The sequence below is a fragment of the Nanorana parkeri genome, unplaced genomic scaffold (genome assembly GCF_000935625.1).
Source record: "Nanorana parkeri isolate BGI_ZX_2015 unplaced genomic scaffold, ASM93562v1 scaffold1313, whole genome shotgun sequence".
NCBI lineage: Eukaryota > Metazoa > Chordata > Amphibia > Anura > Dicroglossidae > Nanorana > Nanorana parkeri.
Genome location: NW_017307581.1, coordinates 94,150 through 121,018, shown reverse-complemented (window position 1 = coordinate 121,018; position 26,869 = coordinate 94,150). Strand labels below are relative to the sequence as shown.

The 26,869-nt window shown below is 37.1% G+C and overlaps 1 protein-coding gene across 1 annotated transcript in view; it reads right to left on the bottom strand.

The window, feature by feature from the left end:
- Positions 1–202: 202 nt before the first annotated feature.
- KCNH8 (potassium voltage-gated channel subfamily H member 8) overlaps positions 203–26,869 on the bottom strand; it is a 113,149-nt gene continuing 86,482 nt past the window's right edge. The window contains exons 11-14 of the mRNA XM_018569249.1: positions 25,634–25,971; positions 16,614–16,720; positions 9,891–9,970; positions 203–1,668 (exon numbers count right to left, since the gene is read on the bottom strand). Of these exons, the coding sequence (XP_018424751.1) occupies positions 949–1,668; positions 9,891–9,970; positions 16,614–16,720; positions 25,634–25,971 (1,245 nt within the window). The 3' untranslated portion in view covers positions 203–948. The remainder of the gene's footprint in view (positions 1,669–9,890; positions 9,971–16,613; positions 16,721–25,633; positions 25,972–26,869) is intronic.

Below are 26,869 nucleotides of genomic sequence, written 5' to 3'. Positions count from 1 at the left end.
TAAAAGAAAGTTACTGCTTGTAGGGGCAAAATGTTTGCTTTGGTGGGATTTCAGGAAAAAGCAAGGTTTCTGAACTTGTTATGTTAATTTTCCCTTTATGCAATTAAAAAAACATATAGCGTATATATTTTTTCCTTTCCTGTTTAACATGGTAATATAGAATCAAATAGAAAAGTATTATTATGCATTCATCCAACTTACATGCAAATGGGATATATTAACTATGTACACTTTTATTTTTTTCTGAATAATAAATTGTTTAATTCAATATGCATAAGAATTGTGCATTTCTCTTGAAAACTGCAAGCTCTTACCAAAAAAAGACATTTAGTTATAAATATTTTAAATAGTTTAAATACATATTTCATACAAGGAATATAAAAATAGCATTTTTTCTGATAAATAAATTAAGAGGTTTCATTAAACTGACAAATAACGTGCAACGGCTAACCCACCATCTACCAACTCTGTTTGGTTGATTGTCTAGGAGATGACATGCAGCGATAATTGTCCCTATGTCTTCTCTGAACTGACAAATAGACAGCAGGTATCATGGTCACCTGAAGCAAGCATTGACAGTGCTATTGTTTGCAAATAACAATCAGGCACTCAGGAAAGAGCATTTTGCTTTGTGATATAATAACTCCCTACGAAATATGTGGTCATGTGTTCTTTTGTATATGACTCCCAGCTGTTTTGACCCTCTGGGTCTTTAGTCTGCATTAAAAGGCCTGGCACACAGACCAATAGCTTACATAAGTAACAAAAACACACCCTCCACACTTCTAAATAAATATCTTAAGGTACTGTGCTTTTTGAATTAATTTCTCATTTATATCTTTTCCAGAATAGTTGAAATGAAACAAACTCATCCATGTGTCTTTGCAGTCTCATGCATAAATAGTTACCACATTGCTGCTTCTGCTGAATATTACTAATCATTTATGATTATACATTTATGGCTTTGTCATCTTTAAAATCTATTGTACTCGTAACAATGTCTTCGGAGTATTCTTCTGTCAACTGTCCAGAGAGTCCAACTGTCCCTTCTATATCCCAAGAACCTGGCAGATTTTCAAGGCTTAGTGAACTAATTGCTCCTTGGCTAAAGCCTTCTTCAGATCTACTGGGCAGCACAAGTTGAAGAGAAGTGTCAGATGATGAACACATAGATGGAGAAAGAGTTGCAGAAATAGACTGCAGAGGAGTTAATGTGGTGTCTGAATGAGGTGATTCACACTTCAAATAAGAATATTGGTCAGCCTGAATAACTTGATAATGCGAGGGAGAATATCCAAGGCCTGATGTGTAGTAATATTCACCTTCTAATGAATTTTCTACATTTGATCCATTTCTTTGGGGGCTGCTTCCTACACTGGAAGGATCCATGTTCCACAAGTCAGATACAACAGCACCTTGACACAACTGTGTTGGATTGCCAACCAGGGAACCTTGCCTTTGCATGCAAGCTTGGTTTGTTGTCCATGTCATTCTAGTTTGCATTTGATCCATTGGAGAGCCTATTGTAGTACCCATTCCATCAATCACTGTGCCATAAGTTGAATAATATCCAACTGGTCTTTGTGCAGCTAACAGGTTTTCTAAAATATTCATGACAATCTTCATATCTCTGCTGAGCTGGGATACTTCATGAGTTAAAGTACTAACCTAGAGAAAAGATAAAAACAAAAAAGGGTTTCATATATATGTTGGTATAAGCTTGCCTGTCCATAGCATGATGTTATCACAATTACTAAAATGAGAAAAACAATATATATATATGTGTTTTTTTGAGCCAAAAAAAATATAAGACAGTGTCTTATTTTCGGGGGAAACACGGTATATAGTGTCCTTCAAAATAATTTAATTAGACTACAAAGCTGTTACTGACCAGTTATGGTAAACATCATGAAACTAAATGTGTAATATCTGAAGTGCTATTTTAGATTATAAAAACACCAGACTAATAGCTGCTTCAGTTAGTAAAGTGTTAAATAAACTACTCGTATATTATAGTATGTATTATACTTAATAATATGATCTCTGCAGCTCTCCTATTGAACTACCTCCTTACACATTTAAGGAGTTTATTTATAAACAATTCACAGAGCCTGAGAAATTGCGAATGGAGGCAAACATGAATGTAAATAGTATTTTTTCCCCCAAATTGAATATAATATGCGGAAAATACCACATTATGACCATGGTATGGAACTGAGGAGCATAGAAAAGAAGGATATTCCTATGTTCTTCAGTTACATCTGGTCACCATTAAGCAGTATTTTCCTGCTATTACCTTTGACCTAGAGAGAAAATAAGCGAGCCAAGCACACAGCATCCGGTGCCAACTAGGATGTGACCGGCGGCTTCTTTTGAAAACTTCCCAGTGAGGAAATGGTCCTTTGAATGTGACACTCTTGCAGGCTATTGTTAACCCACATGTATTCGTTAGTACGTTTGTGAGTACATTTATTTATGCAGACTTTTTTCATCTTATTCAAATTTTCTACACATGAAAAGGGAGCTCTGTTTTTATCTTTTTACATGTATTGAGGGATTCCCTGACCCTGTGAGAAGTTGCTACTGGGAGTGTGGAGAGGCCGTCACTGCTTGAAGATCCCTGAGATTCCACTAGCGCTGAGACTAAGACGTTGGTGTATTGTTGCATCTTAAAATTATAGTAGGTACTTTTTTTTTTAATTCTAGCTACTGCAAATATGCTTTAGTTTTATATCATGTTTGCACTTTCCTACGCTCTGTAAAACGCTCAACATATGAAAACCAATGATTTTGCCTATGGGCATGGTTCCCACCTGGGCGTTTTACAGCGCGTTTCAGATCTTTCCTAATTTTTCGTTTTAATTTTGGATGAGTTCAACGATAATTACGAACACAGAAATTGCAGAAAAAGTGACATTAAATGTGTTAGACAATTTTTGACAGTCCACAAGAACATAAAGCATCTTTTTTTTAAACAGCATGGGGTCCTCCCTAATTCCTACCAGACCCTGTAGGTCTGGTAGGAATTTTAGGAGGACCCCAAAAAAGTGTGGGGTCCCTGCCAATATCTCCTACCAGACCCTTGATCCAAGCAGCAGCCAGGCAGAGCAGGAAAGGGGGATGAGCATGTGACCCCCCCTCCCCCCTCCTGCACCATACTAGGCTCCATGCCCTTAACATGGGGAGGATGCTTTGCCAGGGGGCCCTCCGGCAAAGCACCTTGTCCTCATATCCCTGGCCCAGTGGTTGTGGGGGTCTGCAGGCAGGGGGGGCTTATCTGAATCTTAGTGCCCCCTTTCATAAAGTGGTGACCCAGATCCCGCGCCCCGTGAATGAGTAAGGGGTAGTTGTCACTCCTACTCATTCACAAATAACAGTAAAATAATACATTACCATACCACACCTTACTACAAAGACCTTTATCTGGAAAAAAAACAACACTTTTTTTGACAATTCCTTTAAAAAAATCCCCCAAAAAGTCCCTCGATGTAATCCACAGGTAAATCACACCGTCCAGAGATGTAGATCCTCATCAATCACGAGGGATGACAGCCGCCGACTCACCGAAAAAAGTCCCCGCCACTGCGTCTGAAGCCGATGAACTCTCACTGCAAATGACAGGTTTTCTCTTGAATGTCAACAAGGGGTGGAGCAAGTCATGATGTCACAGGGCTTGCTCCGCTCCTTTGTTGTCATTCTGTGACATGTCTCGGTCCCCTAATGGAATGTAAACAAAGGGGTGGAGGAAGTCCTGTGATGTCATGACTCGCTCCACCCCATTGTTGATATTCGAGAGAAGAGTTGTCATTTGTGTTTAGAGTTCATCAGGATCAGATTTGTGGCGGGCATCAGCAATTCTTTTTCCAGTGTGCCAGCAGCCGTCATCCACCATGATTGATGAGGAGCTACATCACTGGACGACATGATTGACCTGTGAATTACATCAATGGACATTTTTTTAATAAGGATTGGCAAAAACAGTGCTGTGCTTTTTAAAAAAAATAAAAGTTGGTGTGGTGTGTTTATTAACTTATTTTACTGGGAAGTATCCTCCATACTAGGCAAAAAAACAAACAGAGGTGTTATAACATTTATTCATACATGCAAGGCAGAGCCAAAGGAGCTGAGGCATTTTGGGGGAAAAGCCCCCTCCTCAGACTTTTCCAAAAAAAATGCGTCAGCGCCTTTGTCTCTGCCCTGCATGTATGGTTTATTATACCACTTGTCTTCATCATGTACATGTGAGTAGTTTCTATTTTGCACACATTTTGCATTGAATAAACGTTATCCCACGAGGAAAGGGCGCTGTGCTTCTGTTTGTTTTTTGCATGATTCATGAGGCTAACTCCCAGTTGTCTTTGTGGATGGCAGCCTCCCTCAAGTGATTGGTGGTGAAGATTCTGGAGGATTATCCAGCAATGGCCTGCTGAGTTCTGTGGACATCATTTAACTTACTAATTTTACTGTTATTTGGTGAATGAGTAGGGGTAACAACTACCCCTTACTCATTAACGTGGGGGTGGCATCTGGGTGCCCCCTTTGTGATTCCTATAAGTCCCCCTGCCCGCAGACCCTCACAACCACCAGGCCAGGGTTGTGGGGAAGCACCCTCCCAAAGTTAAGGGCATGTGGCCTGGTATGGTGCAGGAGGAGGGGGGTGCAGCATTGCTCCCTTTTTCCTGCTCTGACAGGCTGCTGCTCAGATCAAAGGTCTAGTAAGGGATTTCAGGGGTCCCCCCTTAAAATTCCTACCAGACCAAAAGGGTCTGGTATAGATTGGGGAGTGGACTCCACGCTGTTTTTTTAATTTTAATGTTTAATACCATATCTTTTCATATACTGCTCTATAGCCACTTGAGGGCACAGACTTTGGCGTGTTATGCATTCCAATCAGCAACAATGATTGTGACATTGTTCCTGCTGCATTTCTTTTCTATCAACATGATCTACACTAAAGGTATCCAATTCACAAATATACTTAAAATGATTTTTTGGGGTGTTTTGTTTCCATGTGGCAAGGATACATGCACAGGCATACATCATCTTAACAGAGAAAAATATTTCCTCCCACTTTAGAGTTGTCGAAGAACTAAGGGTACACAACATCCTTGCAATATTGGGTGAACCAAAATATAAGAAAATAACAGAGTTGGTTAGTTGGCCTTGCATGTCCAAGCGGGTTTAGTGATAAAACATGGGAGCAGAAAAAGGAAGGCATAATCGGAACAGGATAGGTGGAGTAAAGAGGATGTAATCATTTATTTTAACCTTTATCTTTTGTATACAGTAATGGGCAAGGAATCACCTGTCTGCCTGTACACTTTAACCTATAACATGTCTTCATTAATATTTTTTTTCACTGAAACAAATGTTCTAATCATAGCTCAGAGCATGGTTTACTTTTCTATTAACCAAAAATATTTAGGTCACTTTAATGTCACTAGTCTAGAGAAAATAAATAGACCAATTTGTAAAGAATGATGTTGCCCTGTCTTGACAGCATATCCTCATTATAAACATAAACTCAGCTGTCAGATACATAGATAATGTGACAGGTACATTATTTACTGACATTCGAAGTTACAAATGCCACCATTTAGTCTGAATAATATAATTGCCCAGCTATTTGATTTCTGATATAGATTTGACAGATGAATAAAATGATATTTCCTGGGCTTGAAAGAAATGTGATTAAAAAACGATACAGATTTTAATTAAAAATTTTGATGGCACTAGTCATTTGTTTTCAAACTGAATTTAGAACAGTGTTTCTTGGTGAGCAAATTAGATATTACAGTTTATGCCTTATGTCCATGGGTGGTGCAATGCAGAGATTTAAGGTGCTCATACATAGGTGTGTTTATGCTCTGCTCAGTTTAGGAAAAGTTCTATTTGAGGAAGAGAGAAATCAGAGGCACATAGGAAGTTCATGGTTAATTCATTTACATGGGTAAAGGGGGCAGCTGCCTGGGGCCTACTAAAACCTGAGGGGGGTTAAACATCATCAAATAGAGGGTTCCATGTGCAGGAGGTCAGCAAAAGCATGCATTTGATATATTGCTGAGTGAGGATTTTTTAATATGTGTAATAATCCCCAGATGTCTGCTATCCAGCTACATATATATGCACTCAGACATATCCTTTCAGAGTGAAGAGTGACCTAATTTTCTCACTGTGAGAGTTGCCACCAGGGCCTTTTCCATGATAGTGTGGTGAGTATAACATGAAAGTCTGTATTCTTGATCGACAGGATCTGAGGTCTAAACTGGAGGATTAAACACAAATAAAAATAACAATGGATCACCAATGTATAAAATAATAAAATAATATTAATGCTTTTCCGGCCCCCTCTTTCTCCAAATGGCACTGGAGATTGAGAGAGATAGAGAGGGAGAGAAAGAGAGAGCTAAAACCTGTGGAGCTGCTAGACCTGCTGTGGTACACCTAGATCCTAACATATTGTGCTGGATTATACTGTATTTATTCTGGGGAGATTTATTAAGCAATTATGTATTGTCTGCACTGTATTAGCAGTATATACTCTATATGAATGGGTTAAATGATCCGTAGTACAAGATATGTCGCCCTGTACCCCCTTTTCCACTTACAGAGCTAGGTTATTGTTTTTCTTTGAAATAAATATTCATGTAATTTTATTGGTATCTATCTTCATTTTGTACATTTACCAGTAGCTGCCTCATTTCCCACCCTAGGCTTATACTCGAGTCAATAATTTTTCCCAGTTCTTTGTGGTAAAATTAGGTACCTCTGCTTATATTCGGGACGGCTTATACTCGAGTATATACGGTATGTTATCCTTAGAGGCCATCAATCACAATAGCCTATACTATTGCATATGTGTAGTAAATCTTGCTTAGAACATCCAATCAAAATCTCTAGTGCAAACACATTCATGATTAATTGACATGCATAATAATACATTGCTGTACATTGTTTTATTATACCCCTTAGAAATACTAATTCTTAAATTCTAATTCTAACTAATGTGCCTAATGCACCATTCATATGTAACAAATAACATAAACAAATTTCTAGAAGGACGCTGCACAATAATGATTTATTTTTCCTATTTCACTGACATTATGAGTCAACCTTATTCACAGGACCTTCTCCTAGAAACTTGGTAAGAGGTGGTTGTTTTTCATGGGTTGTACAATGTGAGCAGAGATTGTGCAGAGATGGGGCCAGCACCATCTATGGGCTGGATACATTAAATTCTGGTATACTAAATAATATTTTCACTGTGGTAATTGTGTAAAAGGAAAGAAAATTGTGTTCAAATTATTAAAAATTTGGGAGGAGAATTCTCATCTAAAGCTGTATGATAACTATAAGCAGTACTTTAAACTCAAATGCAAATCTGCTATTCTTACTGAAGGTCAACACAGCAATTCCACATGAACCAAGTCCTTGGTAACCCAAAATCAAAGCTAGTGTTTTGATAAGGGTTTAAAGAACCCCCCTTTCTTAAAGCACATGAGTCCTCAAGGACATATTGGCTAGTATCAGTGCGACAGGGGCCTGGTCACTTCTGCTCTCTATTCATGTGTGTCCTAGTACGTCAGGCTGTTATCTTAGATATTTGGAAATATGAGAGCTCCACAATGATTAATTCAGTCCAGTATGGGTTCTTTATTAGATGCAATGAAGAGGTGAAAATCCAACGTGTTTCAGAGGCTCACAGATCTCCTTTATCATGGTTTGTCTGCTGACAATGATGTATGATAATACTGGACAGGTGATTATGGGAAATTAAGATTATGTTATCCCTGTATGGGTTGCCTGTCAGACAGCACCTCTTATCTTTAGAAAAGGAGATGAGATTGTGTGCCTTTTATTTTTTTATTTTCAAACATGCATTTTAAACTTGAAATGTTTCTGTACAATGACAGAAGCAGCGCTCGACCTGAGCAATGCTCACTGTCCATCTGGTTAAAAATGATGCTACATTTTTAGTTAATTGGAAATCAATGTTGCAAAAGAATGTGTAAATAATGCCTGAAACCCTTCTCTTTGCATAATTAAGTATTTTTATCACACAGTGCCGCAAGTGAAAATGGTGCTTGCTATGACCCTTGTAAAGAACCAGTTACGATTGTCCTTATGCAAGAATTCAAAGTCTTAAAAAACAACTCTAGGCAGAAAGCTAACAGTTTAAATACATATAGATTTACTATATTTACTATTTTATTGGCCAAAGGATGCATAGCTCTATGTAGGAAACTCTGTGATTTGCAGACTTGTCCAAACTGTATAAAGATCTGGCCTAGGAGGATTTTAAAAGATAACCACCTGATGTTTCTCAGCTTAGTGCATGCTCCCTCAGTGATTACATGACAGAAGAGCTGTGTCAGCTCCTGCCTCCATTCTAGTGCTCTACAAATGCCTGCATTCCTGTCCTGTCCATACTGAGACTTAAATAGGCCAGTGTACATTGCTGATGAAGTATAACAGGGAGGAAAAGCAGTTTGTAACCCTATGCAACCTGAAATAAACTGAACCCCTCCTCCTCTCACATAAGTACAGTATTGGAAAAAAAACTGTTATTTCCTGTTAACCTATTGGTACTACTAAATCCTAATAACAACAATACTATTATACTGCATAACCAAAATACATAATCTTTGGATTTCAGAAGAAGCTTTTATCAGATATACATATCCTATCAACCAAATTTGCTATCCTAAATGTTATCCTTATTACTCATTCACAAGGGGGGCGCATCTGGGTGCCCCATTTTTAAAGGGTTACCCTGATGTTAATAATCTCCCCTGCCCGCACCCCCACAACCAACGCCCAAGGGCTTGTGGGAAAGAGGCCCCTTTTTTCCCATTGTGTGAGTGTGGTGTTTCTCTTTAAAATTCCTACCAGACTTTTAGGACTTGGTATGACTTTGGGGGAACCCCATGCACTTTCTTTTTATTTTTAACTTGGGGTCCCTCCCAAAATTCCTACCAAACATAAAAGGCCTGGTAGTACTTTTGGGGGGGAATCCCATGCTTTGTTTTTCTTTTTTTTTTAAATAGGGGTCCCTAAAGGGTCTGGTATGGTTTGGGAGGGGGACCCCTTACTGTATTTTTTTTTCTTTTCTGTACATTGTTTAATTATTTTTATAACATTTTTATTTCTTTTTCTTACATTTATTTAATTTTTTTCACTTTTTTTTCATTTGCTTACATTTTTTCTATTCTGCTCGCTACCTCAGATGGCTGACCTGAATGCTGCTCGGTGTCATTCGGCTATTCACTCGCTGCCGTTTGGTCCCTATGAGAAGAGGGGCGAATGGTTCAGCCAATCCAGATCTTGGATTGGCTGAGTCCAATGGCTTCTGCACTTTGGCTCAGCATGTTGGGCTGACCGAAGGCAGCCGAAGCCAGCCTATGTACGGATGATTTTAGCTGATGTACTGCTGAAATCAGCCGTACAGAGCCCAAGTGAATAGCCGAACACCATTCAGCTCAGTTCACTTCGGCTCAGTTATTCACACGACTGCCTTCAGCAGCTTTGTGAATAACCCTCTTGATCTCCTGGGGGGTTCAATAATTACTTTTAAGTTGTGGTGACACTTTATTTGTAAGTAGGAAAACCCAGAAGTAAGTGGAAAACAGACAAGACAGTCTGCTATAACCAAAATATTACTTTTAAGTGGATTAACTTTCCTTGTCAAGTTGTTGTTCAAGTCATGAGAAAACCTCGTAAAAAGTTGATTATTAAGTTGTAAAATGATGTTACATGTTTTTAGTTAATAAATACTAGGATTTTGTTTTCTGACTGATTAATAAATAAGATATTACTCTGCTCATAAGATAATTGACATGAAATCTTTTCACTAGAGGTATTTAGTACCAAAAAAGGAAAAAGAAATATACCTCATGGTTGAGTCTTGTTATCTGTTGTTTGGTTTCTTCCGCTGTGATAAAAAGCATTGCTGGGTTGAAATCAGAAATGTCTGCAGAAAATAAAGAAAAAATAAATAAATGTACAAACATAATAATGCATGTGCTGCCACAGCGGCCTGTCTTTTGTATTGTTTATTGTATTTGGAATGTTTCTCTTTTGCCACCTCCTGTTTTTGGTGCTATTTGGTACAGTCTTTAGCTAGACACTCCCTACCTCTCTGTCTGTTCAAATTTTTAGTTTTATGTGGCAGAGACAGGGCTTAAGAAAGTCATTATCTTCTAACTCTCCCAAAGACTGAAGACCATCTTTTGTATTGCACTTATAGTATCTGAAGTAAAACTATGTAGGATTCAACTTCTGTGTCTCATTGAAGAGTGAACAAATGTGGACCTTACATTTTTTGTCTTATCCAAACAACCTAAATTACACATTTAAACAAAAGGAAAATTCCACAAAAGTGGTAAAAATAAAGTGCTTTATTGAATATTATGCAATCTTTCTAGCACATAACGTGTGGCAGAGGCACCCAGGAAAGCATTAAGCAGGCAATTGTGCAGACCACAAAGGAAAAGAGATTTAATTAATGTTGTTATGATGTAGAAACCTTTACTAATGACACCAACAATGTAATTTGTGACCTTGTGCCCTCTGTGTACTTGTCAGTTCTTCAGATAAAAAGTGTAACACAGGTTCTATGACAGGTTAAATATAACATGTAAGAAAAACATATGGAGGTTTAAGTGAAACCAATTGTCTTACATCTAAAAAACTTCAACAAATAGTAAACCCTAAAAGTTAGTTGTATCATATAGTAATGATAATAATAATAATAGTAGTAATAATAGTAGAAGTATTTAATAATAATAGATACAAAATTTTTACTGAGAATTATACCTTGGGAACAGTGAATTGTGTGCATGAGGTTGAACAAGTATATAAGAATATGTAAAAGAGTAGTGAAAGAGTGAAAGGACAGGGTGGGTGGATGTCCCATTAGATAAACTGATACACTTCAACCATCTCTTACTGTATTTCCCAATGCCCATCTCTTCTATTAAATATAGTACATTTGACAAATTTTAAGCAGCCTTTAATATGCTCTTATATTTTATTGATTATATTAGGTAACAGGTATGTAGCAAATTCCCCAGCGGCTGACTTGAGTAAGTCTGGATGCCAATCCTCTTCTCTCCCTCACTAGAGCTTGCAGACCACTTCATCACTAGTTTCATATTTTTGACCCACCCACCTTGTTCTTTCCTCTTGAATTAATCTTTTGATCAACCTTCTGCTCACAATTCACTGACTTTTTGGCCCTTTGCTAATAGCTCTTCAGATTATTTATCTATAGTAATACACTTTTTTTGTCTTGTAGTATTATTACTACATTATATTATTGTATTATCATTGTTACTACATCTTGGATGTAAGACAATTGATTTTTCTTAAACATCCACACATGTTTCATATATTATATTTTAATCATCATAGAACCTGTGTTATAACTCTTATCTGAGGAAGTAACAAGTTTTCATGTAACATGTCACTGGTGTTATTAAAACATATTTCTTCATCACGACAACATTCGTTGGAACATTTCTCCTTCGCAAGCTGTACTATTGCCTACTCAGTCCTTCCACAGGCGCCTCTGCTACACCATGTACTATTGGGCTTTTAACACTCACATCTACTTGACTTCAACATCCTGATGTCCCTCAAGTGGACATGGACTGGGCTATCCCGAGTATTGAGAGCGACTGCTTCAATACCTATGTAGAAACAGATATATTCTCCACAAGCGTTTGTCACAGGTTGCATATACATTTAGTCTATAGTAACTAAACAGCTCCTTTAAATGTATTTTAATTGTGTATTTAACTGTTTCCCTGGAGTTCAGCTTTAAGATAAGGCAGGCACACAGCAAATTTTTTTTTCTGTAAGGTTTAGAACTTTTCAAATTTCACTATAACATGGTTTTATTTAGTGATCTAAACAAGTTTGCATTTACATACTATAGCAAATATTTTTCTTTTGCTTGGAGATCTTCTCTAATATACCTAGCAATGTACAAATAACCTTTTAGTTTTTGTTTCTCCTGCTGGTCCTTGTGAGCTTTACTGGGATCATCAATGGTTCTACCAATTTAGATTTCCTGGTTGATGGCTGCTTATAAGCATTGCATTTAAGAAAGTATCCCAGAAACCCCATTGTATGTCCATGTTTTCACCTCCTTATCTCCTGCAAGAATAAACAATAAGCAAGCTCCAATGGGTAGTGTCAGCAATGCCCTGCTTCTATGCCACCAGACTCTTTTCCCTCCTTCTGATTACAATGTCCTAAAATTCTAATTGATAGCATACAGGAGGTTTCTAGGGGAATTCTAGACCACAGATCTAACAATTGCAGGGCTAAAACTGTGAGTGAACACTGTCACTCTAGCAAAGGAAGTGTGTTACTGGCAGGATCACGAGGTCAAAATAAAGGGGAAAAAAGCCTGAAAAAAGTAAATGAACGAATCCTCCACTTCTAAGGACTTGCGCGTTGCAATATTTGACAGTTTTGTTCTTGGGTATAGATGCATCACAAATGTAAGCCCCGCCCCAAATAATTAACTCATGTGTGGGTTGATCGCTCACCAACTTCATCAAATAATTAACTCATGTGTGGGCTGCATCGCTCACCAACTTCATATGACAAATCACGGCTTGAATTATCTTGCTTTGCATGTAATGAGTCTATCTCATATATTAGTTTCACCTTTTAAGTTGCATTAGTGAAATAAATGAACTTTGCACGATATTCTAATTATTCGAGTTTCACCTGTATATATGGAAAATGGTGCAGTTCTCACATGGAGCCTGATTTACTGAAGCATGAATTGAGATGTGAGTGAAACTTGGCCTGATTTACTACATTGTGAGATGAAGTATACTGCACATGTGTTCATTTTACACACCTATTCATGTGTAAGCGAATTAAAAATATATATAGCTATATCTTAACATGATTAAATATTTGAAATGAACACAGGTAGACTGCATTTTACACTTTATTAGAAAAAGTGACCTGACATTACATTTCACCACACACACTTGCTAAATAATTTCTTTATCTTGTTAAAGGAAAGTTTGTTTAAGATATTCATCGTATTTAAAATGTGTATTACTGACACAGCAGAGTACCCATACTGCTAACAGTCCACAAAGCCCACAATTAAATCTACATTTATTCAATGATTTTGGAAATTAATTATATATTATTCACATATAGGGGGTGATTTACTAACCTAAACACACGCACGCACTAGGTGCGTGTGATTTGTACACAGCAAAACATATTTATCAACCAAAAAGTCTCTAAAAGCATATTTCCACTAATGCCATATATGGAAAAATCATGCACATGATGCATATATAATGCTGCTTCACAGTTTAGACAAAAATGGTTAGCTCATGCATTTACATTCCTGCATTCATCAACGCAAGCAACACAATGTGGAGCTAATTTACACAACATCACCTTGCAATTCATGCAGGGCTTTGCACAACACACCTGCTGGGTGTGTACACACTACAAAGGTGTCTAGATTCCACCAATAGATCATGCTGGCGTGGCGTGTTTTGTAAGGTTAGTAAATCAACCCCATACCCCATACTGTCACTGTCCAATCAACTGCCCCTTTTATTATAGTACCTGATCCTCCATCACACTTGTTACTTTCCTCTTTTGACCCTGTCACCACAGATATCCCCACACAGCTCCCTCCTTATGTATCATTTCCCCCTCCTCTTTCAGATTGTAAGCCCTCAGGGGCAGGGCCCTCCTTACCATCTTGTATTGTATTGTAACTGTAATGTCTTCCTTACATTGTAAAGTGCTGCGCAAACTGTTAGCGCTATATAAATCCTGTATAATATTAATAATAATAATATACAATGCAACGAATCCCATAAACATTTACTCATGCAAACAGAGGACTGATGATTAAATACATAAATACTCCAATTATTTTCAGATTGTTGACAGAAACAGAAATAGAGGCTGCAGCTTTCCAATTACATGAACACATCAACAATAAGAAAGACACAGCAGGAAAGATCACACGGCTGTAACAGAGTTACTTGCCAGCAGTTGATTTAATGAATATGTTACTGGGAGGGGATTGACTTGGCAATATATTGCTGCTGTATGTGTGTTGCTGAGGAGACACTTTTAGAACAAGCACAGCAATCTGTGAACATGTTTTCCCAAAAGGCACTGCTCTAAATGCTAGAAGAAATTATTGGTTTCCTTCACTGTCCCTATTGTCATAGCTATGTTAGAAGCAGCTCGATAGAACTTAGTCAAATTTAGCCTGTGCTTAATTTACATTGACCTAGAAGTTCGGTTTTCGGCTGAACATGCTCAGCATGTTCGGCCGACCCGAAGTGCAGAAGGAGTTCGACTCAGCCGATCCAACATCTGGATCGGCTGAGCCGAACCTCCGGCAGGCTTCTCACTGCTGTTCGGGCTATTCTTATAGATGCCGAGAGGATAAAATTCAAAATATTAACAGTCACGTATAAATGAGTGAATAGCCGAATGGGCTCGGCTGTTCTGCTCGCTCCCTCTGTGGGACCGAGCAGAACAGAGAAATTGTGAAAAAAGTACAAAAAAGTAAATAGAAAACGATTGTGCGGAGCTAGCAGTGACAGCTAGCTCCGCCCAATAGTTTTCTATTGTCTGGCGGCTCTGCTGCTGTTAAAAAAAACCATGTCCTGGGGCTGAAGCTAGCTGAAGGATCGGCCGAAGCTACGGCCAGATCCTTCGGCAGCTTCGTGAATAGACCCCAGAATATTATCCAGGAAAAGTAAGCTTATTAACCCGCTATTTTTCTTTACTGTTAACAAAGCTCCACGTTTCCATTTGAATACAGGTCCACTTTAACTCCCACATGTTTTAATAATTACAAGAAATACTTAGGTTATTTGCATTGGTTGTAATACAAACCTATGTGTGGCTGATATTCCTTTGGAATGCACCGTTTCAACCTAATTTATCTAATTTAGATGAGTTTACCACTCCAAATATAAACCTTCTATAATGCTTTGTACAATACAAAAGATGAGCATACTGCATATCAAGTAAAGATAAAAAAAAACCTGCTTAACAATTTGTCATCTTAATGGAATGTATTTTGCATGTTGGTGACCCATTTATCTAATAGTGTAATTTTATCTCAAGTAAATCAGATCTATATAATAATGTATCAAGTGGTATTTTCCCTTGTGTGGTAAATTATGCTGGTTGATAAATTTGGGTCAATGAGCTGTCATGTTACCTAGAAAACACACTGTTAGCTTGAATGTCAGCAAGGAAATTTCATTTCCTATGGAACCTAGATGACTATGCTGAAGATTTACTATAATATCTTAGAGCACTTTTATTTCTATAGATAGAATTTAGACAGTTTAAATACACTTACAGAATAATTAGATTCAGAATATTGAAATGTGGTGTTCTTTAAGGTTTTTAAGGACTTCTACCATAAACTTATAAATTGATTTTGACAGATAGTTATTGGAGGCAGCGTAGGATTTGCATTAGTGCTCCCAATCTCAGTTCTGCAAGGTAATTTAGCAAAGCTTCTAGAGAAAATGGTGAAGGCAAATTTTAGGACCCAGGTGTTAATATTTCTCAGCAGTGGGCTCACTAAAATACTACATGCATCATAAAATTAAATACATTGTTACTCAGTAATGATACTCAGATTTTATTTTTGAATAATCTATTTCAATTGGGAATAGTAATTTTTCAGAACAGAGAGATACTTCTTAATTTGTTTGCCAGTTTTGAAAAGCCAGCATTTGTCTTGTTTACAACTATGTTATAAAAACACTTTCAGTAGTTTTACAATCCTTACCTCTATCTTCTAGAACGTTTAGTATCTTTTTAAAGTTAATCTGTCAGGATAGAAATATGGCAGCTGCTTGTTGCAGGTCAGTGACTTAAATGGCAGATGACTGTCCAAAAGCCTGCACATTTTAAATCCAAGTCACCAATGGCAGCACTAGTATTCTGTTCTCCCAGGCTCACTTTAAACTATGCTGGCAACTATGCTGGTAACTATGCTGCATGGCATACAGCTGTCAGATGTATACAGAGCTCTTAGGTGGACATAGGCACAATTCTCTGTACCTTCCACTTGGTATTAGACCTCCCCAGGACAGCTATGATTAACATATAAGGTATATATATGTATATGATTTTCAAAAAAGAGTATTTAATAATGTATTTATTCAGATTGCTGGTCCTCTCAAAAAAAACTGAAGTTGCCAAACAATCTTTTACCTAATATAGAAAAAGCAATCCATGCTGTTTATATGCTACTTTCCTCTCAAATCAGCACTAAAGACTTATTGCAGTCCTCAAATTGTAAAGCATTTTCAGAGAGCAGAGAGTTTGCTTTTAGAGGAAGAAGCAATTATTTAAGGTGGTGGGAGACTCAAGCCTAAGGCACCTGCCAAAGCTCCCTGGCCTTCATACTGCTCTGTTTCCGATCTGACCATATTTTCAGAAGCTCATACATACAAAGCTTTATGTAGTATAAGGCAAAAAGATTCATTATTACATTAAATTATACTACTTGCTTTTAATAGGTAACTAAGTAATATCGTAATGTTAATCCATTTTACCCAACTAGTATACATTACCTCCTGTAGTTTGACTTAATCGTGCTTGTTGCCTCATTTGATAAGCTTCAAAGTCAAATGCTTGACCTTCTTCGTTACCATTATCATCTTCAATCCCATCAACAACTCTGTTAAATTAAAAATGTAATCACTGTTTAATACATTGGGTGCATTTCAGACCTGTAGGATGTAATCTTAACATGATTTAACTAATATATCATAGGTACAGGGATTGTAGTTGTATTAATATGCTTGTTCCAAAAAATAATGCAGTACTGTGTGTGATACCTTTTGTATTTACATTTACGGGTATTTTTCCCCCCACTGGAATAATGTTTTAATGGTTTAATGTTCACTTATCTTATAAATGATGAATAACAATAAAGCATAAATGTGTCTAGTTATTAAAAGAAAAATGTCTACAATATCTTATACATTTTTTAATCGGACACTTTTGGTGGCATTGTTGCCACACCTGAATTGAGCATGATGGACCTTTACAATGGTGTCTTTTTAACTAAACATAGAACAGTGATGACAGAAAAAGACCAAGACCATCTAGCACTTTGCATCTTTTTTTTTTTTTAAACCTTTCCATCAAGCGTTAACTACTCTTTTGGTAAAATAATTGTATATATGGAGGCTGTCATTGCTGAACTCTCCTTTAACAAATGCAACTTGCCTGACTGTTACGTTGATCTATATGTTAATCTTTCTGCGTTATTGACTCACAAATAGTATGCAGGTAAGGAGTTCCCTTGAAACTCCCTGTTAAGGGAACCTGCTGCCATTTTGTTCCATAGTGAACTGATAAGTGGTCCTTTGGAATATTCACCAGGTAAAAATATTCACTATTACTCTAGGTGAAGTATATTCATCCGGGGAGTAAGTGGTGGGCAGAGAATGACCAACAGACTACATTGTTTATTGTATGCTCATCTGGAGCCCAATTTTACCTAACCCACAGTTACTTCACCACTCCCACCTAAACTTGTTTTTTATTTGAATAGAGAGGGGAAGGATTTTAATCACTGTATATTTTCCTAATGGGTAAAGTTTCCTTCACTTACTCAGGAGATGAGACGTGTTTCCAACAAAAACACAGACAAAAACACATTTTCATTACAGTGATGAAGGATTAGAACCTTGGACATAATTTTTTATTGTTGTCTGAGAATTCCTGTCCCTTTACCATCCATACCCCCACCCCCATTTCTTGTACAGGCAAACGAAAAAATGGGGGAGCATTACTCTAATGGGATCACAGACAAAAATAAAAACCTGACAGAAATGTTAACTTTCCAAAACTAAAACTAAAATATTTAGCTGGATCCTAGGGCCCATTTAATCCTATGTACACATTTTTGTGCGTGCATTAACATGTGGTATGACATCACAATATGCTGGCTGCTTGAATAACCAAACAATGACCACAGCGGATTGACTGCAGTCACTGTTTGGACAACAATTTTCCACCCAACTCCTTCAATTTTTCAGTTGAACTGTCAGGGCAACCCAGCTTGAATTTCAGCGGATTCACAGAAATCATGTGAAATTTGAATTGTGCATGGTCAGACAAAATGCTCAGGTGTGAACAGGGGCCATGGTGGGAATGAATGGAATTCCTTGTCTTAAGCGTTTTGACGTACTTAGCTTTGAGTGACAAAATGCCTAGGTGTGAAGGTAAGGCTGGACATTAGCTTTAATGTTTGTTGTCTGTCCCATTCTGAGATTACCAATATAACTCATTGTGAGCCTTCAAGGCCTGCATCCTAATAACAAGTACCACCTTATTCAGTAACAGTAAAGTATTAAAGCAATATAAATAGACCACTTGCACTTACAATATAGAGGTGTACAACAGAGTTTGCAATGGTAGTAGGGAATACCCAATGTATTACAGCAGTGCTATTGACAGTCTAAGCTGTAGGTAAGCACTAAGTGAATATGTTTGCATGTTCATTAAGTGGACAGGATTCATTCATACTCTTCTAGCAGGTCCTGGCCAATGAATAACAACTGGGCGGAGCTACGGCTGATCCTTCGACTAGCTTTGTGAATAACCCTGTTAGTGTGTTAGAAGGAATAACATCCTTGGCAATTCATTATTGAAAATATAAAATTTTGTCCTGGAGTTCTCTAACCCATGAACTTGCGTGTTTACATGGACATTGAGCTCCACAGCGAATTCTTCCATCCTTATAATTTACAGAAGGGTAGATTATCTAGTTTAAATTAATATTTTCCTTATTATTAGTGTTGCTATTTTGTTAAAATTATTATTATCATTAGTAGTATCATAAACAATTAGTTTGTAGTATAAAATAACAAATTTGGGTAAACTAATGACTGCAGGTTCTGTCTCCTTTCAGTATACTAGGGTCTTTAGACATGGACAACTGAGCAAATCCCTTTACAAGCCTGAATGTACTCGATGATTTGCTGACAATGTGATTATTTTAAAGCCTGGGGCACAAATAATGTATCATGGCCTGTACAATACAATTTGCTTATATGTCACTTTAACTTTATATAAACGTGAGCAAAGGCAAATTCTATGATTATTATACATCTAGTTACACCATGGGTGCATGTTAACTATAACTAAAAATAATTTTAAACACACATTTTTTAGTGAGACTTCCATACCATCATCTGCAATACTGCATAGATGGATGAAGCTTACATAAAACATATATGTGAAATGGAGCTACGCTGCTTGACTGTGATACATGTATTATATACAGAGACAAATGAGTGCCCCTTGCTGAGTCTATTTTAGTTTAGTTGACATTCTTGCTTTGCCTTTTATTTGTGAAAGGTGTCAATCATTTGAGGCTGGTACTTGTGAGTGCCTGAGGCAGAGGATCCAGGTCAGTTTTTCTATTTCCTGTGTGTCAAGACATGAGGAATAAAAGGGCAGAATAGATAACATGTCACTATTATTAGATGCCTTTCATACCCCTATTATGACTAAAAAGGCTGCATTTAAAAGTGAAACAGGCTCAAAATTGTGAATGAGTTTAATTCCCTGTGTTTTTTAATATGTTAATGCTAGAAAAATTAAAAGGAGCTTGTCAGATTTAAATTAAAAGTTTTATACAGTGCCTGATGTAAAAAAAGAAGCATAGAAAAATGAATCCAATAGGTGTAAAGCTAAAGCAAAGGATGTAGTGCACATTGAAGTAACCCATGACATGTGCAACCATTTCTATAAATGTCTGAAAGCTGCAATCTGATGTACGATGTCAGCATCATGCTACTCTAGGCACACCTGAAACATAACACCCCTTTTGTATAAATTTGTATCATGTGATTATTTAAAAATTAAATGCATATGACGTGTGCCCAATTGCTTCACTTTATAACATGTTAATATTTCTATCGCTCTCATCACTGTTGATTAGAGCAGTGTTCGGGTAGGAGCCTGTCAGACTGTTGGAAAGCTGGACTGCTGCTTTGTGTGTGAGAGGCACAGTCCAATTCTCACATATGCTGGCAGCACAGGGTATTTCAATACTTGCTGCAGCAATTAAAAAGTAAAAAACGAAAGGTTTATTACTGTATATGCAGCCTGGCTGACCAGCCCAGTGGTGGTTTAATTGGGCTTCTTCAGTAAAAAAAACTGGGCACAGGAGCGCCACATCACCAGAGATATCAGGTAGTTTTGATTAAAAAAAATTTAATAGCAGCAATTTTTAGGGTGGAGGGGGAGAGGAGAGGGGCATGCATGGCAGGCAGAGGAGCTTCAAGTATTATTTTATGCACTTGAGGACCAGCACAGTAAACCCCCTTTATTACCAGGCCATGTTTTAGTTGTCAATGGTGTTTGATTGATAATTACATGCAACACTGTACCTAAATGAAATTTATATAACTTTTTTGAGACAGCTATAGCTTTCTTTTGGTGGTATTTATTGACTGTTTTTACTGCATAAAAAAAAAGACCAAAACATTTGAAAGAAAAACTGATCCTTATTTTCTGTTATAAAACATAGCAAATAAAAATGCCAGGACCGTAAAAAAACAGCTTTTTGGACAGCAGACACCCCAAGGTGACCTCAGTTTTTGATACAATATTTTGGAAATTGAGAAACATGCTGGTATTAAGGGGGTTCAAACATATAGCACTGGTGCCCTAGATACATTATATGTACAGGTCATATACAGAATGAGGAGAAATATACAGATTTGCGTGATAAGGGAGGTGAAGTCATTTATATGCAGTGACAGAACTGAGCAGATACAGGTGAAACGAATAATTAGAATATCGTGCAAAGTTCATTTATTTCACTAATGCAACTTAAAAGGTGAAACTAATATATGAGATAGACTCATTACATGCAAAGCAAGATAACTGAAGCCGTGATTTGTCATAATTGTGATGATTATGGCTTACAGGTCATGAAAACCCCAAGAACCCCAAATCCACAACCTCAAAAAAGTAGATTATTACATGCAATCAATAAAACAAGGATTGTACATAGAACAATATCGGACCTCTGAAAAGTACAAGCATGCATATGTACTCAGTACTTGGTTTGGGCCCCTTTTGCAGCACTTACTGCAATTACTTTTGCACGATATTCTAATTGTTCGAGTTTCACCTGTATATACAGGAGAGGAGGTGGGTGAAATTTACTGTATTTGTTATTGCTACTGCAGCTTGTTTTCACTAAGATTTAATGAATGAATAATTCATACATTCATTAGTTCCTATTCTCTCCCCTTCCTCTGGCTTAAGAGGAAGGGAAGTCCTTGGCAAATGTAAACTTGCAATGGGTTCACTGTGATAACCAATTGCATCAACCACAAGTCACAGAGCTGGTCCATTTGGTTCTGATACCAGCCATTTCTATAAAGTGGTGGTAAGGAAGCGCATGACCTGTATTTATTTTTCAAGATTCAGTTATTTCTTTCTAATGAACATAGGTATATATTCAGTTTAAATGGCACCTAATGGAACCTAACAAATATTATTCATCAAACATTAATATTTAGATTGTAAACTCTCACGAGCAGGGCCCTCATATTGTATTGAGTTGTGTTGTAACTGTACTGTCTCCCTTTATTTGTAAAGTGCCGTGTAAACTGTTGGTGCTATATAAATCCCGTATAATAATAATTTTAATAATATTTTACAGCTCCTATTCATTAATGAATCACAAAATGTATTTTCTTAAATGCAACGAGTGTAAGTAACTCATTTTGACTTAGTATCAGTTTCATGCAATCCCCTATACAGCAGCACTCAGATGGGAAAAGGAGGGGCAGGACTGGGAACTAAACTGGTATGATGCATGCAGATTGGTTGGCAAGGATAATGCCGATAGGAGGAGAGAGCAGAGTGGGTCAAGGTATGACCACATCAGTCTTCTGCTGCATTTTTCACCATTCAGGCAGAAGGCTTAGAAGGCTGACGTTAATGGCATCCACTTCGCTTTCCTGTGTGGCTGGGGTGTGTAAATATCAAGACTGCATGAACCATAATAAAAGTCCTTTGGCAGGTAAAACAGCTCCCTACCCTTGTATTATCATGGGAAAAAAGGCAGCTTCATACTGTATTATTGCAACAGAAATGTTTCTTTTTTTTAATGAATTTACACTATTTATACTATCTGCAAATGGGCAGATATGACAAAATCCCTCAAATCTGCAGGATCAGATCTTAATATTTAAATGTCCTGTGAAGATACCTGATAAAAGGATTCTTTGGAGCAAGTGAGCTTTTAAAGCATGTAGATGAATTGATAAGAAGTTCAAAAAACCTGTTACCAGTTCATAAAAGGGGCAATGAGAGATAACATTGATCTGTCTGGCAGATTGGCAAGTTTTCCAGATATTTGGGTATTTGTAGATCTGCTAGTATGGTAAATCTCAGTTCAGACACATTCATTTTTTCAGTTACATGGCCACTTTTTGGCATACTGAGACTAGAAGAGTTTTTTTTCATTAGAACTAGTTATTTATTTATTTATTTGTATTTAAGTAATTACTTTGTTTTGATCTTGATTAATTAAAATGTTTTTACAATAAATGTAACAGCATATATCTATAATAAAAAAGTAGGTAAGCTACAGAGTAAAGAAAGCTAAGTCTATCAATCGTTTTAAATGTCACTTACGATGGTCCTTATTCTTGTAGGCAATATAGTTGCCTAGAATAATTTACTAGACATTTAGGGGGTTATTAATGAAGGAGCTGGAGGATCCAGCTGTAGCTTCAGCTGATCCTTCGGCTCTGTTTGGCCACCGGAGCCATATGCCATAGGGCTGCTGTACAGGCTATTCACTATAGCCCGTACAGCAGCCAAAGGAGGCCAGTGATCTCTGCCAAGCCAAAGGCATATGCTTCGGCTCGACTGAGCCAAAGTGACCCCCAAAGCGGGGCGAAGCAGCTGTAATCTCATGGCTGACTCTGCCCAGTTGTAATGACAGATCAGCATCCCCAAATGACCTGGGGACGCTGATCTGTCATTAAACAATAACAACTGACTTCACGGTCGGCTCCGCCCAGTTGTTATTCATTGGCTAGGACCTGTTAGAAGACTTTAGCAGGTGCTGGCCAACAGGAAACAGTTGGGCAGAGCTAGCTGGCACTGCTAGATCCGCCCAATTTTTTTTTTCTTTAAAAAAAAACTTTATTTATTTTTTAATTTGATAATTTATTTACCTTTTAAAAATATTTTTTCAACGTTTTCTTTAACTCTTTGTGCTCGATGTACAGCTGATTGCAGCTGATGTACAGCTGCAATCAGCTGTACTGAGCCGGAGTGAATAGCCGAACGTTGTTCAGCTCACTTCACTTCGGCTGGGTTATTCACTCGACTGCCTTCAGCAGCTATGTGAATAAACCCCTTAATATTCCAGTGCTATTTCCTGCTGCACTTTATCATTCATTGACAGTCATCTCCGAGTATGCCAGCAATGCTGTTACCAACTGCTAAACTTATGCACTTGTGAAGAAAATGTTCTTCTATTCTAAAAAATTACCTTGGATTTATACTATCTACAGGTGGGCAGATTTGATACAATCTGCCCTGCCAGCAATCTCTGAATGTGCAGGATCAGATCTTTATACTTGAATGTCCTGTGAAGTGAACTGAAAAATAGGATCTTTTAGGGTCAGTGGGTTTTCACAGTATGTAGATGATACATGGTAAGGAGTTCAAAGAACTTGTTACCATTTCATATAAGGGGCAATGAGATTTAAAATTGATCTGCCTGGCAAGTTTTCCAGATACATTAATTTTCAACTTATGCATATGGCCAATTTCAGGGCATACTTAGAAAATAAGTGCTTCTTTATTAAAACTAGTTATTGAAAACATTTTGGAGTAATTATTTTGTTTTAATTATGATTAATCAAAATGCTTTTTTACAATCAGCATGTCATAAATTTATTAAAAATTAGGATTTTATGAGTAGGCAAGTTGCAGAGGAAGGAATGCTGAGGATAACAATAGCTCTGAATGTCACTCATGATGGCACTTACTCTTGATTGTAATATAGAAACCTAGAATAAATAACTGGAGATTTAATACCTCCAGTCCTTTCCTCTGCTGCACTTCATTGACAGTCCTGTCCCACTACACCAGCAATGCGGGTACCAGTTGCTGAACTTACACAACTGTATGTAGATCTAATTGGTCATAAAACAGAATCCCAGTAGAAGACAACTACCATTTCATCATGTTGCAGTCATGAGGGTTGCTGTATTACATTAGGATAGTTTGCTCGCCTTGCCTCAAGCTAAATACTTCAGAAGTCCCCGGATAAAAATGTAATTAACATCTGACCTAGATAATAGCAGAAAAACATGAGCGTTAAAGTGATTCCAGCGTTCTGTTATGTGATGTGCTTTGGGGGTGCTAAAAAACACTTTCTAAATAAAAGATTATCAAATGTAAAGATCACTATAATCATATTTTGGTTATAAGAATGAGAGTGAGGTGCACAAAGGCAAAAATTAAAACAGACTTGATTTACTAAAACTCAACAAAGTCTTCCGTATTAAATAAAACCTCACAATTGCTTCTTAAAGTGGACTGAGCATCAAGCTACATTTTTATTTTGAAGTGAAACTTTTACCTAACCTTTTTTGAAATGAATTTTTATACAGTCCCACACTGATTTGTGTTTTATTCTATATCAAAGCAGCACAAAGTCCTGTATTACTGCACTGCAAATAGAGGTATTTGCACTGTGCAGGCACCTGCACTACTCATTTGGGAAGCCGGAATAAGAACTTTAAAATGCCAGGGTTTCTATGACTTGACAAATGGCGGTGAAATCGTGGTTGTCCCCTCATCCAATCAGAAAATGCCTTACATTCATTGATGAATGAGTGGCATACAGGACCTGGAGGATTGCTGTTAAGCACTGCAGTAGCTGAAGCTCCTACAATGTTTTACAGGATCCCTAAGACCCTACCGTGTATAAAATATGTACTTATATTGGCCCAAGCTGGGCTTTAATGTACATAAACATTTTTACCTGGAGTTTACCTTTAAATGATAAAAGATAGAGCTTTTTTATATAAGACTATACTGTTGCTGTATAGTGTGATACGTTAGGAATGTATTTAATGCAGACTTGCACTAACAAGTTCACATGGTATGCATAAATAAGTAATGCCTGGAATATTAGTAGGTATAATATATAGGGTGGCATTGCAGTAAATGGTGTAATCAGTACAATTTAGGAACAGTAAGATAATGTCTGACAAATGATAACTTCAAATAGTAAAGATATTTTGAGAAATTTATGTTGTAGAAATATGACATCTATATATGCAAACCTTTTAATTTGTTTGTTTGGAAGGAAGCATCCTGTGCAGCTTTGTTTATACCCTTTACTAGCCATTCATTTCTTACAGATGCTTTTCAATCCTACTAGGGTGCTCTTATTTATGTGCTAAAATGCAAACACTTTACATGACATTAGTGACTTTGGGAATCAAGGTAGTAGGTTCAATTTAACAATGTAAAAGCCTTTGAAAAATAAAGAGATAGGCTGAAAAATAGGTTATGAAAGAGGCACCTGGGACTTAAATCTGGTGGTCCTAGGCTTGTTACTGTTGGAAGGTTAAGCCTTAAATTCCTATCCCGTCTTCTGCTGTTAAGGTGAGCTTCATTTTCTATTCTTGTTTTTGCAGGATTAAAATTTGAAGATTTCATTGGTGACTTGTATGGGACATTTCCAGAGAATGCTTTCAGGTTAATCCCTAGAGAACTGTTTGAAGTCTTGCTATACTTTGTGTTCCTCGTTCGTATAGGAGATGAAGCATCTTCCTCCCCTGTGTCATCATCATCATCATCATCATCTTCCACGATGGAGGATAGCCTTTTATTTACACTGCCATTTCCCCTGGGTTCTGTCTGAAAAACAAAATATTTCAAAACTTTAAAGTTGGGTTATTTGGCTATAATTGTCTTTGATGACATTGTATTTTTAGTTGCTAGTATTACAGAGTATCTATGGTCAAAACTACAAATCTATATGCATTCTATATTGAATTTCCACAGGTTCTATCCCACTGATAATAACCATCTTTTATCAAGAAGTTTGTAAACTTACTTATTGAAAATGCCCATAGAATGCACTTCTTCAAAGCATTAATCCAAATTCATTTAGCCCTGCGAATATGTACTTTCTTACTCCATGCCTGATGTCCAAACTAAAACTTCAGTCATTCCCCATCTTTCATAGTGAACACAGGAATTGCCAACAATATAACAAAATCATTGCTTTCTGGAAGCAATGCATAATAGGATATGTAGTCTTGAGAAATCAAGGTTGTGTCACATTAAGCAGCAAGGAGAGAGATACAAAGCACACTGACTGGGAATCCAGGAAGTTGATGAAAGTGATGGGCAGACATAAAGCAGCACTCACTACATAAAAGGGATGTTTCAAGTATTTGCATTGCATTATCAAAAATAACTCTAATATCTATTCCTATTACAATTCTGATGCTATAACAGGATAGTATATGATGGGACATTACAACTCCTTTAAAGAGACAAAGTCAAACAAAACAAGCAATATTTAATTTCCTATGCTGAACACACATGTTATACTTGTTACACAATAAGATCATCATTCCTTCTTCCACGCAAAACATCTACTCACAGCCTGCTACTACATGCCATGTGCTTTCTTTTTTATACAAAATACAAATACAAAATACAATCAATTGATGTCCTTACAATCTATGTAATGCACATTATAATCACAAATACGAACACATCACATGTTACAGCTAGGTAGAGCAGG